Source organism: Spermophilus citellus (assembly GCF_964194105.1).
Source record: "Spermophilus citellus genome assembly, chromosome: 4".
Lineage (NCBI taxonomy): Eukaryota > Metazoa > Chordata > Mammalia > Rodentia > Sciuridae > Spermophilus > Spermophilus citellus.
Genome location: NC_138185.1, coordinates 115,160,034 through 115,177,729, shown reverse-complemented (window position 1 = coordinate 115,177,729; position 17,696 = coordinate 115,160,034). Strand labels below are relative to the sequence as shown.

The following is a 17,696-nucleotide window of genomic DNA, read 5'->3' as shown; positions in this document are numbered from 1 at the left end:
CTTATGTTGTCAGATGACATTTTTCATTTGAGTGCTTTGGATTCAGCATGGAATACTTGATTTTCAATAAGTAAGAACATAGGTCCTTGGATTACCGAGTAAACATTGAATTGGGGGTATCAGTTGGTGAGCTGAGGTTTGATTTTAGTCCTGTAGATCAATATGCCTGTCTTGGCAAAAGTATTCCCAGAAACATTAGGGAATAGTCTCTGTGCTTCATATGTAACAGTGTCACCAAGTACAGGATAAAGGCTCCATCTTTGTTTTCTTCAGAAGTGATGGTAAATTTTTACTTTTTTTTTTTTAAAGGAAAAACGTGAGGAACTAGATAGTGAATTGAAAATGAATAATGTAACTTTGAATTTTAACCGAGTGTAGACTTATATGTTGCTTAGATATGGTTGAATCTTGAAGATCCAAGAAACATTAGATATATTAGAACATGACTTTGATTGCATTTCGACAAGTATCTTCATTGTGTAATCTGATTATTAATAGTCTAAGCATTATTTGACAAATTGTGTCAGGTAAGAAACATAACATTTTAAAATATGACAAAGCAGTTTAGAAATATGTTGCTGCTTGACCTTGCTTTTCTATTATTTTAACTTTTAATATTTTTAAACTGTTATAGTCTCCTGAAGTCAGTTAGATATTATACCTTGATTTAAATTTGTATGTCATTGTTCTCAAGTGCTATCTGTGATTTCTAATAGTAGTTGTCTCTATGCAAGGGGAGGTTATCATTTTGTTGAAAATGCTAAATTGTAATTCTAAGAAGAGGTGCTACCTAGTGACTTTTGCCATAAACTAAAGTGAAGAGTTCTGCAGAAAAGTTAGACTTTGTAAAAGTTTGGATTGTGCATTTCTTTGATTTTTTGGAAAATGAACATCTTAATTTTTGTCTTTGCTGACTTGTATTTACAAAATACAAACACTTTCTTTGGTTTGAGCTATTGTGATACACTCTTTCATCTACCCTAAAGAAAAATCTGTACTGTTTAGATATTTGCCACCAACACTAAGACAAAGCACCTAAAGGCTAGGTGTGTAATTAAGAACTTACTCCAACCTGTTTAGTTTCAATTTATAGAGCTTTACATTTTTTTTATTATTTTAACAGGAGAAAAATGGAAATTGCTTATCTGATGTCTCACACATACCATAAGCTTGAAAAAAATTCAAAACAAAATGTGAATTTCATTTAGGATTGTATAGGACTTCCATTCACTATGTGAAAAAATGAACTAAGACAGTGAAGGGACCCCCATCCACCACATCATTTAATGGGTTAGAATAGTCAGGGACCTGTTACACTAATGCTAAAGAGAAGAGAGCTGATTTTTCTTCTGATTGGGACAGTGTTGGTATCATACCCTTTTCTAGAATTGGGCAGGTCACTTTTTCCACTCACCTGTATAATTTGCTAAATAAATTGGTGTTGTAATTCTGGTGTTTAAAAGAATGGTATGTTCTCCCAAACTAGGAGTCTGATGATAGCAATAAAGTGATCCAGTACAGGGTGTTGTTACACCTTCAACAAGGAATCCATTGGGCTGAAAGATAATTTTAATTGAGGAGTATGCATTCTCCTGAAAATTGAGTTGGAAGAAAGATTATTTGAAAGGATATTGTATCCTAGCCAGACTGTGAATTAAGATTGAAAATGATGGGTATAATACCGCACTAGACTGGGTGACAAGGACAGGTTCTAGTTATAGTTCTTTTTTTTTTTTAATAAATATTTTTTTTAAACAGAGAGAGAGAGAGAGAGAGAGAGAGAGAGAGAGAGAGAGAGAATTCTTTAATATTTATTTTTCAGTTTTCAGCGGACACAACATCTTTGTTTGTATGTGGTACTGAGGATTGAACCCGGGCCACATGCATGCCAGGCGAGCGCGCTACCGCTTGAGCCACATCCCCAGCCCTAGTTACAGTTCTTATATTATTTCATCTCTGAGCTCACATTCTTCTAATTAAGGAAAGAGGCTGGATTAGATAAATTTCTGGGCTTTATCCAGATCAAAATCAGTAATTCTGCAAGTGAACTCTGTCTTAAAGTACTAAAGTCAAATTATTATACAATCTAATTCAAATTTAAAAGAAAAAAAGAGGTATAGATTTTATAAAATGTTTTGGTCTCATTACAATAACTTAATTTTAAAATGCTCTTTATTTTCATGTTAGCTCCATTAAATAAGATGAAAAGTTTCAGACCATTTACAAAATGACTGTCAGTTTTAACAGTGTACATCAATGTAATGTGTAAGGAAGAATACTTGATAAGCTGCTTTATCAACTGTAAATTAAAAGCAGCATGTTTTATGGTATTTGCTGTTAATAGAAATTCTGCTGACTATTAATGTATACTTTAAAATATATTCATGTCTGCGAGAGAACTTTTAAAAACATTTTGTGTTTAATTTTTTTAAAAAAATCTCTATTAGGAATCTATAAGAAGATAGACCAATCCACAGAGCTAGTTATCCACTAGAACCTGTGATTAAATCCAAGTGTATAGGTTTATGTGTACACACACATTGATATAAATGGCAGTTTTTAGCCATTTATGTAATCTGACTATTAATAATCTAAACATTATTTGAATTTGGTTCTTTTAACATTTAAACATAGGATTGATAGTGTTTCGTTTTGATTTCTTGTAATGGGGATTGAACCCAGGGGCACTTTACCACTGAGCTACATTCCCACCCCTTTTAATTTTTTATTTTGAGACAGGGTCTTGCTAAATTGCCCAGGCTAGCCTTGAACTTGAGATCTTCTGAGAAGCTGGGATTACTGGTGTATATCATCTTGCCCAGCTAGAGTAGTAGTTCTTGATACAGATGTGAACATAAAATATCATGTAGTTTGGTTGTTAACTAGTCTCTTACCAGTATCAGCCATGGTAGTGAAAATTAGTAGCCAAATAGGATTCCTTTCCTATGTTTCTATCAGTGTACTTTAACCTTGCCTCATACCACAGAATTTTACCCCATCCTACAGAGTTAAATGCCCTGCTTCTAACACCCATTCTCCTATGACAAACTCTTGTTTCTCAGTGTACCATTTTCTTAAATAACACTAGAGAAGTGGTATGGTTCCTCTTTTTTTTTTTTTTTTTTTTTTTTTTGGTGGTGCTGGAATTGAACCCCAGAGCCTACTGCATGTAGAGCAAATATTCTACCACTAAGCTCTCTCCCTAGCCCTTGTCATATCTTTTTGTTTGTTTGTTTTTTTAGTTATAGATGGACACAATATCTTTATTTATTTATTTATGTGGTGCTGAGGGTCGAACCCAGTGCCTCACACGTGTGAGGCAGGTACTCTACACTGAGCCCCAGCCCCAGCTCCAGCCCATATCTTTAAGAGATTGCGGACCATTGTGTTAGCCTCTTTGCTAAAGCCTTTTATCATATGGGTCCAAGTATATTATAAAAGAAGAAAACATGCCTGGAATAGAACAGTCTGGGAAGCCCCAGGAAGCAACACTGTTTCTATAGACTATCCTTGATCTGAAATCAGTCAGGGTTCTCTGTTATATAGGTTTACATTAAAGTAAATGCCTAAAAACCAGTACTTTGTAAGATTTCAGGTTTCCATGTTTTCTCTTACACAATTTTCTGTGGGGTGGCAGGAGAGGGGAGGGCATCAGAAAACAATTGGTTAGGAGGCAGAAGCTAGAATGAGGATATCTGATAACTGAAGTTGAAGACCAGAGCTTCAAGCTTCCATAGGTTTAGGTTGGACCACTACTCAAGTCTTTCTAGCTCTGCAAGTCTGGGAAGAAAATAATTAGTGCCCCAGTGGTCATCAGAGCCCTCTATCCCTGCCTTTTAGTAATCATCACATTATTAAGATCCACAAGGGCAGAGAATATGTTCTGCTTATATTTATATTCCTAATATCTATTCTGCACTCTCAACCCTGTGTCAGAATAATTAGGAAAGACTATCTAAGAGTGAGGGAGTCTAATCTTAGGGTTCATTCTGGTGTTGTTTGGGGAGCTATAATCTGAGAAGTGCCATTCAGTTTTAAAATATTTTATTAAAAATCATACAGAATTATATATTACAATCTTATAAATATGTATTTACAATAAAATATTATACGAAAGCATAAATACTAGTTTAACAAACCCCTATATGTCTGTTAATCCCATCCCTTTTTTAAAAAATGTATTTTTAGTTATAGGTAAATACAATACCTTTATTTAACTTTTATGTGGTGCTGAGGATCGAACCCAGTGCCTCACACATACTAGGTGAGCACTTTACCTCTGAGCCACAATCCCAGTTCCCAATCCATCCCTTCTTAAAAGATATTTTCTGTCTTCTGTTGCCACTGATTACATAGGCTTCCTCTGTCTTCCTTCTCCTTCAGATGAATGACTAACAGAATGTATTTGGTGGGGGCGGCACACTGATCCACATCCCCAACCCTTTTTTAATTTTTTATTTTGAGACAGGTTATTGCTAAGCTGCTAAGTTGCTGAGGCTGACCTTGAACTTTTGATACTCCTGCCTCACTCAGCCTTCTGATCTGCTGGGATTACAGGTGTGTGCCACTATGCCCAGCCAGAATGTATCATTCTTGAATCTTCTATATTGAGTACATAAACCTGTAGCAAAAGTATGAGGAGAAATTTAAACTTTTTGAATCATTTATTCAGGTAGCTATTTTTTAGCATCTCTATTTTATTATAAAATTAATCTAGTTTTAGTTGTATACAATACCTTTATTTTGTTTTATTTATTTTTTAGTTGTAGTTGTCAATACCTTTATTTTTTTATGTGGTGCTGAGAATGGAACCCAGGGCCTCGCATGCACTAGTCGAGCGCTCTACCACTGAGCAACAATCCCAGCCTCACAATACCTTTATTTTATTTTATTTATTTATTTTTATGTGGTGCTGAGGATCAAACCCAATGCCTACCATGTGCTAGTTGAGCGCTCTACCGCTGAGCCACAACCCCAGCCTCCAGAAAGCTATTTTTTAAAAGTTCCTAAAACAGATGCACTCAGAGTAACTGAACTAGATGATCACTTCTACCAGTGGAAACCTTTTTATTGAATTTATATAAATTAGGTAGCCCATAACCTTGCCCTTATTCTATTCCATAGAAGTTCCCCTGTGCCTCTGGTGCTAAGCACAAAACGTGATTGTTGTCTTTGAGTACAAATATTTGGAAAAGCAGAGAAACCCTCTACTATGATGTGTATAAGATTTTAAATTATTTTTGACATAAGAATATATTGCTTCTATTCATTACTTTTAATGTAGAGACTCCCTTGTTTAAACAACCTTACTTTATTTTCAAGCATCTATTGAAATAATTTTCACTCTTCCAGGTACATAAAGTGACCACATAAAATGTAGGTTAGTTCTGCCCTTAAACCAAAGTATAGATTATAGACACATTTTCAATTTGCAACACCACAGTAGGCATTCTTGTTAAATTAGTGTGAGAAATTAACTTTATTTTGTACAAGGTACAATCCCTCTGCACAGTGAACAAATATATTACAAATCTGTGGTTTAAAAAAGTATTGCCATTTAATAGTATCTTTTATGCTATTGTACAATAAATTGTTTCTTCCTATTTATTTGAATTGTATGCATATCATTTTATTTGATTGAAAATGGAGTTTCTGAAAAATAATCGAACAGATCTTTCCAAATCACCAATACAATGTACAGTGCACATGCTTAGGCTGACCCTGAACCTATTTGTGACAGTGCTAGACAGAAGTTATTCTAACATTTTCTCTGTAAGATTGAAATGTCTTTTACCAGTGACTCCTAGATATGTGAAGGTGGTGTTGTTACCATAGATTAATCACATCCTCTGCCTTTTTCTTTCTGTATTGCCTGACTTGAGCTGTATTACATTGCCTTAAAAAGTCATAGAATGCTAGAGCTGAAGAGCTGGTAGAGCTCCCTTCCCACTCTGCTTCTTCACTTTTTATGCATGGGGGATAAAGGAGCCCAAACAGGCAAGTAACTTGACAAGAGTAATACAGAAGTCTCAACTCAGTGCTCTAGCCATTTCACCTCCTGCTGGATACACTTGCCAAGGGGGCAGTTTGCAGAAGAGAGATGAAACTTGAAACTTGAGTGATGCTGCTTATTTGCAGTTTGTCAGGTAGCAGTTATTGCACATGCAGGATAAGGGAAGAAGATAAAACCTGGAATTGAGATGAAGTTTATCCTTGCTGATTTGACTTTGCCATGCTGCTTCATCTTTGCTTGACAAAGATAATTGAGCACTTTGTGGCCCTAAAATACTGAGGTAAGTCTCATCTATTATTTCTTTCTACATATGTATGAGAAATATTTACTTGGGTCTACAAAGTAATTTTCTAGTATTTATATTTTAATAAGGCTTTTTTGGAAAGTAAATTTTCTATTGCTGATCACTCGCTCCCATGCACACATGCAGCATTCATGTAAGTATTATATATTTTCCTCTAACACTAAAATTTGTTTATGCCTTGAGAAGTGGGGGAGGGGGATTTACTCGTTTATTTTCTTGCTTTTGCTGATTATTGCCCAAACTAATGGGTTCTATGGCAGACTTCCAATTTTTATCAAGGGTTTTAGGACTCCCACACAACCTGTAGCCATATTCCAGCTTTGCAGTCATTTAGATCCTTTTCTTTATACCTTTTTTTAGAAGTCCTTTTTACTAGTTGTACAGCTACCAGAGAATGAAGTGGAATAGGGGTGAACATTAGCTACCACAGTTTGCCTTTTCTGTTTTGAATTCTTATAAAGAGGTTCTCTGTAGGGCTTAGAAGCTAGTTCCATTGGAATTATCTGAGCCTTCTTTTACCTACATTCATTATTAATGGAAGATATAGACACATTTGACCACTGGGATCTGGAGCATTAACTCATTGGAATAGATATTTGGCCATCTCAGTAGTTTGTGATTTTAAGGTAGAAGCACTGCATAGCTTCATGTTCTGTTTACTAAAAAGTTTTTACATCATATTAAAATGACTTATAGTCCATTTATCTTATTTAGTTTCATCAAAAAGCATAATGTATGTTAAGCAACATAAACTTGCTGTATCCACATTTGTCTAATTTCCTTTTAGATTCTATACTGCAAACTCAAGATTTTTAACTGCTTGAAATCAAGTACTTTTGTGAGTCAAGGAGTGCCAACTAAATTGGGAAAGCCAAATAGCCATTTTTAGGGATACTTAATTTTTTAAAAAAATATTTTTAGTTGTAGATGGACACAATACCTTTATTTTTATGTGGTGTGGAGGTTCGAACCCCTTGCCTCACACATGCTAGGTAAGTGCTCTATCATTAAACTCAACCCCAGCCCAGGATATTTAATTCTCACCAGTCTGTGACTACTTACTTAAAGCATTATCTCACAAAGCATAATGTCAGTGCTCTATTTCACATGGAATAACTTGGGTATTGCATGAACTAAGGCAATATGACAAGGCCAGGACTGACTTGCATTGTTCCAGAACTTTTAGTTGGCAAAATTTGGCAAAGCTGGCCTAGAGATCATTGTAGATTGAAAGAGACAACTGCACTTTGGAAACTAAATTTTTTTTTGTTTTTCTTTCTTTCCTTTTTTTTTTTTTTTTTTTTGGCCGATTATCACAGGGCCGTAAAGAGAAAGTTAATTTGTGTTTATTAAAGTCTTGTTTTTAAAAATGGAAGTTGTCAGCATCAGATTATACACTACTGTAATCATGACTGTTGTGACTTGATGGACCAGACGTATATGTACAGGTACATTAGGAATGGTATTAGAACAGTTCATATCTATGTACTAATTATCTCAGGTAGAAAAACAGATGTTGATGGAAATAGCAGCCAAAAATATAATACATTTCAGGTGCTTTAAAGTAATCCTCTCCCCTCTGCAGTCCCCTTTTCCTCCTAGGAAGGTTTACAAAACCTATTCTACATGCTTTATAAGCATCGTGTTTCAGAATATTAAAAAAAATATATATATGCGCTGTATTTAGTTGAGGTTGATGAGTAGTGGTATCTTAAATGTTTTTTAAAAATCTCATAATCCAGGGCATTGGGGGCTGGATAGGTGACAGGATTTATCTTTGTGAACAGACTTCCTTGAATAGTTACCCCAGTCCCACTTGGAAGCTCTTCTTTAGTTCCAGGTGAACTAATATGCAGCTGGAGTCAATCTGTACCATTATTTCAAGTCAAGGGATTGTCTTCTTTCAGAGAGTCAGAATATTCAGCAGAGAACACTGTAAGAGAGAAGCTTATCCCTCTTTAAGACTGCTTGTCCTGGGAGGGCCCATTGGCAGGACTCTGTCTTACTGGGAGAAGGTCATAATGACCAGGAATATGGCTGTTCCTAGGTAGGTCGTATGGATTCTGGACATAGCTGGAGTTATGACCGCGGCCTTCTTGGACCACACTGACTGTGGGCTCTAAGGAATATAGTGAAAAATGAGTTCAGAGAACAGATTAGCTTTAGTTGTCTTGTTGAGAAGGAAGAGAGTACTATTTAACTTGGCAGGGAGAGGAGCTAGGGGTTTATAAATCTGTGACAAATATCTGAGGATAAGAACTGAGGCTTACTCAAGAGATGGTAAACCTAAGTGAATGGGCTGTCAAGATCCCACTCTCTGGTCAACACCAAGAGACTTAGGATATCCAGAGGTAGGGGTCTTATCAAAGAGCTCAGGAACATAGTTTAAACTGGGAGAAGATAGAAGAGGGCAACTTAGAAACTTGCAGATGTCCATTCTGATTGTTTTCTTTTTTAAACTGGGATTTGTATCCACATCAGTTGAAGTGCGTGGACCCATTCCCCATCCCCACTATTTCTGCTTCATATTAGTTCTGGTGTTTTTTTAAAGCAGAGTTACAGAATTTGATTTCCTGCGTTAGAGGGGAGAGCAATAGTGGGTTCACTTTGGATTCCTTAAAAAGCAACCAAAGGAAGGGTGTATTGTCAAGACAGGGTGAGTAGAGAGGGTTTGTTTTTACTTGATGCTGTACTATGGCCCTGATTTCACTAAGTTACTTATTTGAGACACCTACCAACTTCATATATATTTTTATTAGATGTCGACAAGGTTGGCACATCTGTGTACGGAGACCCCCTGTGCACAGGCGACTTCATTTCTACATAGCTGCTTTCTGGAAGCTTGCAGGTGAGGATGGGTGGGTCTTTAATTGTGGCATAAGGGTTTTCACTGCTGTTCAAGGAACAGGTACTAGAACTGCACACGGATTCTTTCATGTAATCTGCAAGGCAAGAGAGATTCCTTAGGACAAGCAAGGACATAAGTTGTCATTTAAGAATCAGGAACAGGCTTCAGTTGAGTTTGTTGGCCATCAGGAACCTGAGGCTAGAAAAACCTATGATAATTGAAGATTTATTTATTTATTAAATGTCTCGAGGTAGTCTTTCCTGGGTAGGCAGAGTTCTTTCTCAAAGAAACTTACATTTTGGAGGTTAGGAAAGTATTTGTTTTTAGTAATTAGATACTAATTTAAGACACTCATAATACACTTTCACATAGTTTTTTTTTTTTTAGTTGTAGATGGATACAATACCTTTTTTAAAATTTATTTTTATGTGGTGACAAGGATCAAACCCAGTGCCTCACACATGCTAGGCAAGCGCTCTACCTCTGAGTTACAACCCCAGCCCTCATGTATAGTTTTGAGAAGTAATATTTTGCATTTTGTAGAATGAAGGCCCAGAGGTCACAACTAGAAACAGCAGTGCTAAGACTTGAATCCATGCCTTGGCACTCTTGGCCTGTGTGTTTTCTGTAATATCGTTCTGAATTCTTTCTGATGATTAAGAGGCTTCAGTTCAGAAGAAGCATAAAGATGTGTTTTAGCCTAAGTGTCAGCAATTTAGCAACCTTTAGGTGGTAGACTAGCGGTATCCCTGCCTTTCAGGAGCTCCTGAATACATAGTTGGGTAGATAAGTATAAAAAGTACCTCAGTCTCAAAATAGACTTTGGGAAATTCCTGTTTTCTAGCAAGCATGCACTGTATCTTCCAGGGTTGCTTTCTCTAGTTCTCATGAATGCTGAAACCTATTTCAGCAGTATCATCCTCTGACACTAGAACTAGTGCTGTCTTTCCTGCCACCTCTCAGTTGCCTCATCTCCAAGACTTCAGGGTACGTGCAAACTGGCTTCCAGTCATGAAACAAGGGAATTGTAGCTCCACTGGAGGAAGTCACTGAGGTCTCACAGGGAAAGGGGATTTCCTCCTTCAACTGCTACACTATTCCCTTTTTGGTGACGATTTCTCCCTCCTGTAGATCATCACAAGTGAGGTAGGACTTGCCTGGAAAAAAAAGTAGACTATACTATGTAGTCTGACAGCTCTGACCCTCATATGGAAGGCTTTGGCAGATGGGGAGTCTAGAAACAAATACTGAGTCACAGGTCCTTGATACTAAAGAGTGATTTAAGAGGACTTTCAGCTCTAAATTTCTATGAAAGATAGTAGGTGATGAAATTCTTTCATAATCTTTCACTAAAACCCCACAATTTACATTTTAGGTGCTGTTTATGCTGTCTCTAGCTTGTGAGATTATTGAAAATGTTTAAAGTGAAAGTGATATAACTCAAGGGGTAACTAGATGTGCCTTGGGCCAATGAGAGCAGAGCACTCCATGAGGCAGAAGGTGGTGGGATGTGTGCCACCACAAGTAGTCTTTTCTCAAAACAGGTAATTGGTTGGGATGGGATTTTTTTTCTGTTAATTTATGCATCTGTTCTGCAATTATTTGTTTTCTCAGGTAACATTTCCTCAATCTCGTACAAAAGTACATTCATTCATTTGTTCCTTCAGATGTTTACATTGCTGGATGATACAGATATTACTGATAGAGTGATAATTATTATTTACTCCTTCCTCTGTCTAACTGCTTATGATGAAATTGAGACTTACAGTGAGGAATTGAGTTCCCCAGGCTCATACTGCTTCAGTAGCAGACAAATTGTAGAGTCAGACTCAGAGTACTTTCTGCAACTAGAAAGGGATGTTTTGGCTTTGTGTTAGATTATGACTTCTTTATAGCATATGATCACAGAGAGAAGGAGAAAACATTCTTAAAATATAACGAGCAGTCTCAGGCAATTTCAGCAAGGATTAAAGAAAGGCTGAATAGGCCCAACTGCTGGTGGAGGATCACTTGGGGAGAGGTGGCTGTGGATCCTAGATCATGACCTGCCCAATCCCACATACAATTTGCCTCTCAGTAGGTGCTTTGTTTTATTGATACAAAGAATGGTGGTAAATCCAAGAAGCCCAAGATGGCCCATGGGTCCCAGTGTGGATTCTCTACTTAACCAGCCAATGAATAAGGCAATATGACTCAGGGCTTTTTATCTGGAAACTGTGTATTATTTAAAGAAAGGTTATCACAGCTGTCTTGGTTGCATATTTTCTAAGAATTTGAGGAATAGCGATAGCTCAATTTGTGTGGCACAAATTCCTTTGACACTTCTCATATCTTTCTGTGAAGGGGACTGAGCACAAAGGAATGTTGTTAATATTTTGAAAACAAGGAAACTGAATCCAGAAAGTTTGTTACATAATGTTTAATGTTAGTAAGTAGTTAAGTTAGGACTCAATCCCTGTCTTCTCTGATAACTAAGCAGGATGTTTTTCCCTCAGGACATCTTGTTATCCAGAGCACCTGCCCTTATCTCTAACTGTAAGCGATCTGCAGATGCTTTACCTTACTGTGGACAAGGAATACCTTTAAACTGGGGCCAAACCCTGCTGAGAGAAAAAGGCTAAGCTGTAAACTTGATGCCTCCTGTGGGTATCCCATGATCAAGCTATGGTAGTTGGGGAGCCTTGAAATTCAAGCTCAATGCCTAAAAGAGATCAGCTAGCCGGTGGTATCTCCTTCACATTTTTGTTAGAAAGTCAGGGCTGCTTTCAATATTTGGGGAATAAATTGATTGCTTTGGAGCAGGACATGTACTTAAATCGATAAAAGAGAAGTTTGGGTTGGTGGGAAGGGATTAGGCTTAGGTAGAGGTATCTTCCATTTAAGGGCCAGAGGTCAAGACAAGGGATGTAGAACTGCATGAGGATAGTGAGGAGAGTATGCGTGTGTTGGGTATTACTTCATCTTTGCTGGGAACTAGAGGATGAGGAAGAGCAAGGCAAACTGGAAAACTCTACCTCACAAAGCTACTCTCCAGCTGAGTTACTCACCTGCTTGCAAGAAGGGAGGGCAGGGGAAGGGGAAGAATAACCAGTTGCTTAGATACTTCCTCATCTTTTTACAGCCCCACCCCCACCCAGTCCATGCCCTTTGGGTATTTTGCAAAAAAAAAGGGGAAGTTTCAGCCAAGGCTACCCAAGCTCTGGGGAGTCACTCCTCTGGGGCCTTGTAATTAGGATCAGAATTGAAGGCTTAGTCTTTATAAGTGACCTGGCATTTGCTCTCATTAACTCTTACCTCTTCCCAAATCACATGTGATCAAGTATCATCACAGAAGGGGCTTTTGAAGTAAACTAATCATCCTTTTATGAGGAAGCACAAATTCAGAGAGAGGAAATGGCTTTCCAAAGCCACCTCGAGAAGGGGAGAGAGAAAAGCATTTAGCAGTAAAAGTGGTCTCAGCCCCAGGATGAAAGTGGGTGTAGTTCTTCAGTAAGTAACAGGAAAAAGAGTGGGCACAGACCGAATTAAGACTGGGAATGTTGGAACTGGAAAGGGCCTTAGAGGCGGTGCTAGTACAACTCCATTCTTTTGAAAGAGGAAGAACTCAAGATCCAAGATACAGTGCTGTGACCTAGTCGGTACCACACAAGGAAAAGAACCCAAATCTCAATTTATAGGCAAGGGCTTTTTTCCATTGTGTTCAGATAATACATGGATTCTTAGCAGTTCTGATTTCGTTTTGCCCTGTAGTTTTAGGAAATGATTTAATTTGTGGTACAAACTAGTTGTTAATTTGGGGTTTAACCAAGAAGGATTTGTTTCATGTCTTTTGTAAGTATTTCTATAAAGTTTTGAACCATGACATTTCATTTTTCTCTTTGTGAATTCTCTTGTTCAGATGTGTTGGTCCCCAACACCTGCTGGTACATTTGCCTACACAATTCTTTTGTCTTTAGTTTAAAGGATGATTATAGCCAGAGTAGTGAAACAAAACCTGACTGCCTGCCTGCTAGGGCCTTTCATGCATTCAGAGGCTCAGATGTATGATTCTATAAAACAGGAATGGAATGGTGCCAAAGCAGAGATACTGCTTTCCTCAGCTTTGTTTTACATTTATGGTTTTGAGTCTAAAAGTAGCTACCTTAATCACAATGCACAGGATGATAAAGGGCACAGGAAAGTTGTGCTCTCATTTATTAGCATCTGGGCCTGTCTGAGCTTATTCACATTTGAGTCATGCATATTCTCAGCACTGAAAAGGCCCTTAGAGACCTTTCTGCCCAATCCCCATGTGTATTTCAGAAAACAACTAAAGTCACAGTAATGGAATGGACAGCTAGCTCTCCGTCCTTTCTGGTTTTTTTTTTTTTTTTTTTTCACCCTGAAATGGTGTTTGCTTCCATTTGGATGGTTTTTAAGACAGAACTTTTAGAAAAATTGCTAGTCATTCTCACAAGGAAGTATCCTGGGTCTGACCTCCTGTCCTTAGATAATTCTCTTTGGCTTTGAATATTCGAATGATGATAGTCACTCACCCTTTGTATTCTCTTTCTCAGAACATGTTACTTACCACCACACCTGCCCCTTGCTCACCCCACTTATAGTAACCATCACCATAAGAGCTGTAGCTCTCACTTGGTTAGGAGATGGTTGTATCTTGGGGCTAAGTCTGAAAGGTCAGAAAAGTAACCTGGTCAGTCTAGACCAGTGGTTTCTAAATGGTAGTTGGATAATAAGCTGCTTAAGGATACCCTGAGGTATCAAAAATGCAGTCTAGGACCCCCCTCATCTACTGCGTCAGAATCTCAGGGAAATGGTATATGAGTACCTGCAGTATTAAACTTAACAGATGATTCTGGTGCAGAGCTAGATTTAGGGTATCCATTGGGACCTTTACTGTCAGTCATTAGCTCTTTCAGTTTAGCTGAGACTCTTCTAAACAGACCTCAGAGACAAAATGACAGCCCCTTTACATTAGTACTGTGATTATAATATGAAAAAACATTTCCCATCTGTGGTTTTATTGGATACTCATGATAACCTTGTTAGATAATAGGAGAGGCATTTGACAAAAGGATACACATAATTATCCCAATCTTGCAGACGAGGAAACTGAGCCCTGGGGAGCTCACAGATAATAGGTGACAGAGTTCCAAAGCCCCTTATTTTATATGTTCTGGCATTTAAACCTAGGACTTAGTCCAGGGGCAGGACTTGACCTTTCATTTTTGGCTTCACCCATAGTCCCTAGAGGGAGTTATCTGTCTTGCATTTCGTATGTGTTAGGGTACTCTTGGGAGCCGAGATCTCTTGAGGTAAAGTGTATACAATATTAGCACTGGGTATCATTTTCATCCCTTATGCCCCAGAAAGGCAGCAGGTGCAGGGTGGCGTTCTTCACCAGCACGACAGGAGGCCTCTGGGGCAGGTAGATTGACTTTATTTCAGATTTTATTATCAATTTAACTCATACTAATTGGTGGGATAATGACGTTCTACATTTCCGAAGACATTTAGTTGGCATCTATATAAAACCCACAAGCGTTTGCTAAGCAGGTGCAACTGAAATCGAAAGATGAATTCATTATTATTATGATTTCTCCTCTTGGGCAGAGCTACCCAGCAGCCCCAGGTCCTGTGGCCTTTTAATTTTTATTTTAAGGGAGTGGGTTGAGATATGCAGTTTCTCTCAGGCAGAATTCCTGGTCATTTCAGATCTGTACTTTCTCTTGCTAAGCCCTTTGTAATAGGACGTCAGGATTGGATACTCTACCTTTGAAGCCTTTGTCCATAATGTATGTGTTCTGACGTCTATCCATTCCACAAGCACCTGTGTAAAAATAATATGAGGAAGAAAATATGGGGGTGAGGTTTATTTAGACTGCTTATGTTCTTACTCTTTTTATTTCCCTTTCTCCCCTAACCAAAAAATAGTTATTGGTAGAAAATTATTCTGGGCTTAATCTACCCTGAATCAGTTTGCATGTATAGGAATTCTTAAAAGGCTCGAGGCGTTAAGGTGTGCCACAGCGCCCCCTGGCACACTCGGTCTTAACCCTTTAACCTTCACCTCAGGAGAGTGCCTTTTAGGAGGTAATAAAAGGCAGTTCCGATGTCACATGCAGTCACTGTAAGTGAAGTTCCAGGCTCCAAAGGTACAGGATAAGAAGAAGCAGGACCAGTTTTTAGCTTGAGGGAAGGATGTAGGATAATCCAACTCTCCTTTCTGTTGGATTTTGGAATGGGTTAGAGACAGTGTTTCTCACATCTCTCAGCTCTGGTCTTGCCTATCCTCTATTGAATCCAAGACTCAATGAGGGGAGCCAGAAGAAGGTACACAGATGGCTGAGTTTCTTGATTAGTCATCTTTATAGGAAGTATAGTAATCCAGAACCATTCTCTCAGTTACCCGTTTTTGGGGGATGGGCCACTAGTATATAATTGAGATTTAATTTTGAAAAGTATTACTGGTGTTTTTCCAGCTCCAAGAATTTCTTTCTCCCTTTTGCTGTCAGTTTTTTTTCCTAGGTTCCCACAATGCATGGTCCTGATCCCTAGTCAGGCAGGACATAAAGCTTCAGGGACCATGTTTGGGTTATTTTGTCACTGCTGATCTCAGAAAAGAAATGGTCTAGTATTTCTAAGTTGGGACAGTAATAACTCTGGCTCAAAGTTAAAGCCACCTGTCCCCAGCTTTTTTGGACATTATATAAAGCAAGGCATGCAGCAGGTGCTTACTAAAATACAGTGTGACTCCACTTAACAATTCCCCTGTTTCTGACACTGAAGACCAACCACTGCTGCTCTCTTCCACAGAGTTCACAAGTTGAATTTGCAGGGTTTCATTGCTGTCTAACTGCTGTGTACACATTACTGAGTGATACAACAGAACCAGGCCCAACTTTTTCTCAAGTTGGCCATTCTTCTAAAAGGCCTACAAGCTGTGCCCTGCAGAAACAAGACTGCACCAGTCTCGATATCAGTATCTAGTATCAGACTAGCACTTTTTACCAGACAAGAGATTTCTTTGCCCCGACTTAAGGAGGGTGGTTAGGCTGTTAATTTTTTTCTTTTTTTATAGAACAGAGCCCCAAAGAGTGGCAGAGACTTGCTTAAGACCATACCAGCAAGTGAGAAGTTGAGTTGCAACTAGGGCCCAGATATCCCCAACTGTTCTCTCCCATTGACCACCAACTAGCTGCCAAATGACAATATGTGGTGCTTGGCTATGCCCTGACATGAGCCCAGAGGATGCTCTCATGTGGAAAGAGATATAAGGTGGTGGTGGCATGTGTATTGGCAGGGAGGCGTAGTTGGTAGGGTTATTGAGTGTCCCAGCTACTCTCCGGGATACCCATAGTCAAAAACACAGCATCTGTGGCTGGGATTGTGGCTCAGTGGCAGAACGCTTGCCTCGAATGTGTGAGGCACTGGGTTTGATCCTCAACACCATATAAAAATTCAAAACAAAACAAAACACAGCATCTGGGTATGGGTATAGAGTACTTGCTGCCTATGCGGGGTCAATAGGTGGATGAATTGAGAACTTTTGCTCTTTCTAGTGCTGCGGGACCCAGGACCTTCAGAAGTTGGTAGAGCTGCTTGATATCCCTTGAGCTCCTGAAGCCAGCTGGAACTGAGGTTGGGCCCAGAGTTGTCCAGTGTCTTATGGCCCTGCCCCAGGGTGCCCTAGAAACCAGTCTGTGAAGACACAGTGACTAGAGAAGATATTTTCTGGTCATTAATTTTATTCATTCCTTTGATACCTACTTCTGTAACTCCTACCCCCATGCTCCTATTTTAGGACTTGCCACATTTCCTTTTCGCACCTCTCCCAAGCCACCAGGTTCAAGCTTAATATATGAATACAGAGGGCGTTGGTTGACAGATCCTCCCTCAGTTTCCCCAGATTTCTGGTCTGCAACCCTACCCAGTGATCTGGGAATGCTTAAATTTGCCCTTGGTGGGTCTGGGGTCTCTAGGGGACTTTTGGCTTTTTGGTCAGAGAACAAACTCTGTTACCTGCACTAATAGGGACTGGAGAATTCCAAAGGTGTCACCATCCCCAAGCCATTTTCCATTTCCCAAGGGTTGCATTTTATGGGCTACAGGGAGTGCAGTTATATTGAGTCCTTTCCACCTAAAACAACCCAGGTTTGTCCACATCTACTGGCCATGATAGAACAGATTCAGACAGATTGCCTTCTTAGGGCTGGGCATTGGATTGGCATTGGGAAGGAGGGGAAGGTTCAGCAACAAGACTTCTGGGGCCATAGGAGTGGCTCAGGTAGGGATGGGGAGTAGATCAGGGGCTGGGTCTGGTCTGAGAGGGTGGAGGGTAGGTCTGGGGCATCTGACCTGGCGAGTGTGGCTCAGCGTGGTGGCTGAGGTGTCTAAGTTCAATGTAGAAGTCCTCGGGCGGGTACCTGGCCTCCAGGGCACTGATCTGGAAATGGGAGTCTAGTGAGAGGAATGACAGGGAGGAGCCATTATTTCTGGGGCCTGGTGTGGTAGGAAGAGGGGGTGGGAAG

The 17,696-nt window shown here is 39.1% G+C and overlaps 1 protein-coding gene across 13 annotated transcripts in view; it reads right to left on the bottom strand.

Moving 5' to 3' along the window:
• Window positions 1-8,123: 8,123 nt before the first annotated feature.
• MEGF11 (multiple EGF like domains 11) overlaps window positions 8,124-17,696 on the bottom strand; it is a gene marked incomplete at both ends in the record, with an annotated part of 203,825 nt that continues 194,252 nt past the window's right edge. For 8 of the 13 annotated variants that reach the window (XM_081289812.1, XM_081289819.1, XM_081289821.1 and 5 more), the window contains 3 exons: window positions 8,124-8,436; window positions 9,053-9,259; window positions 14,939-14,995. In XM_081289812.1, the coding sequence (XP_081145938.1) occupies window positions 8,276-8,436; window positions 9,053-9,259; window positions 14,939-14,995 (425 nt within the window). Of the gene's footprint in view, window positions 8,437-9,052; window positions 9,260-14,637; window positions 14,728-14,938; window positions 14,996-17,523; window positions 17,626-17,696 lie in introns of those variants that run through there. The other 5 variants (XM_081289818.1, XM_081289820.1, XM_081289822.1 and 2 more) reach the window with 2 other exon arrangements.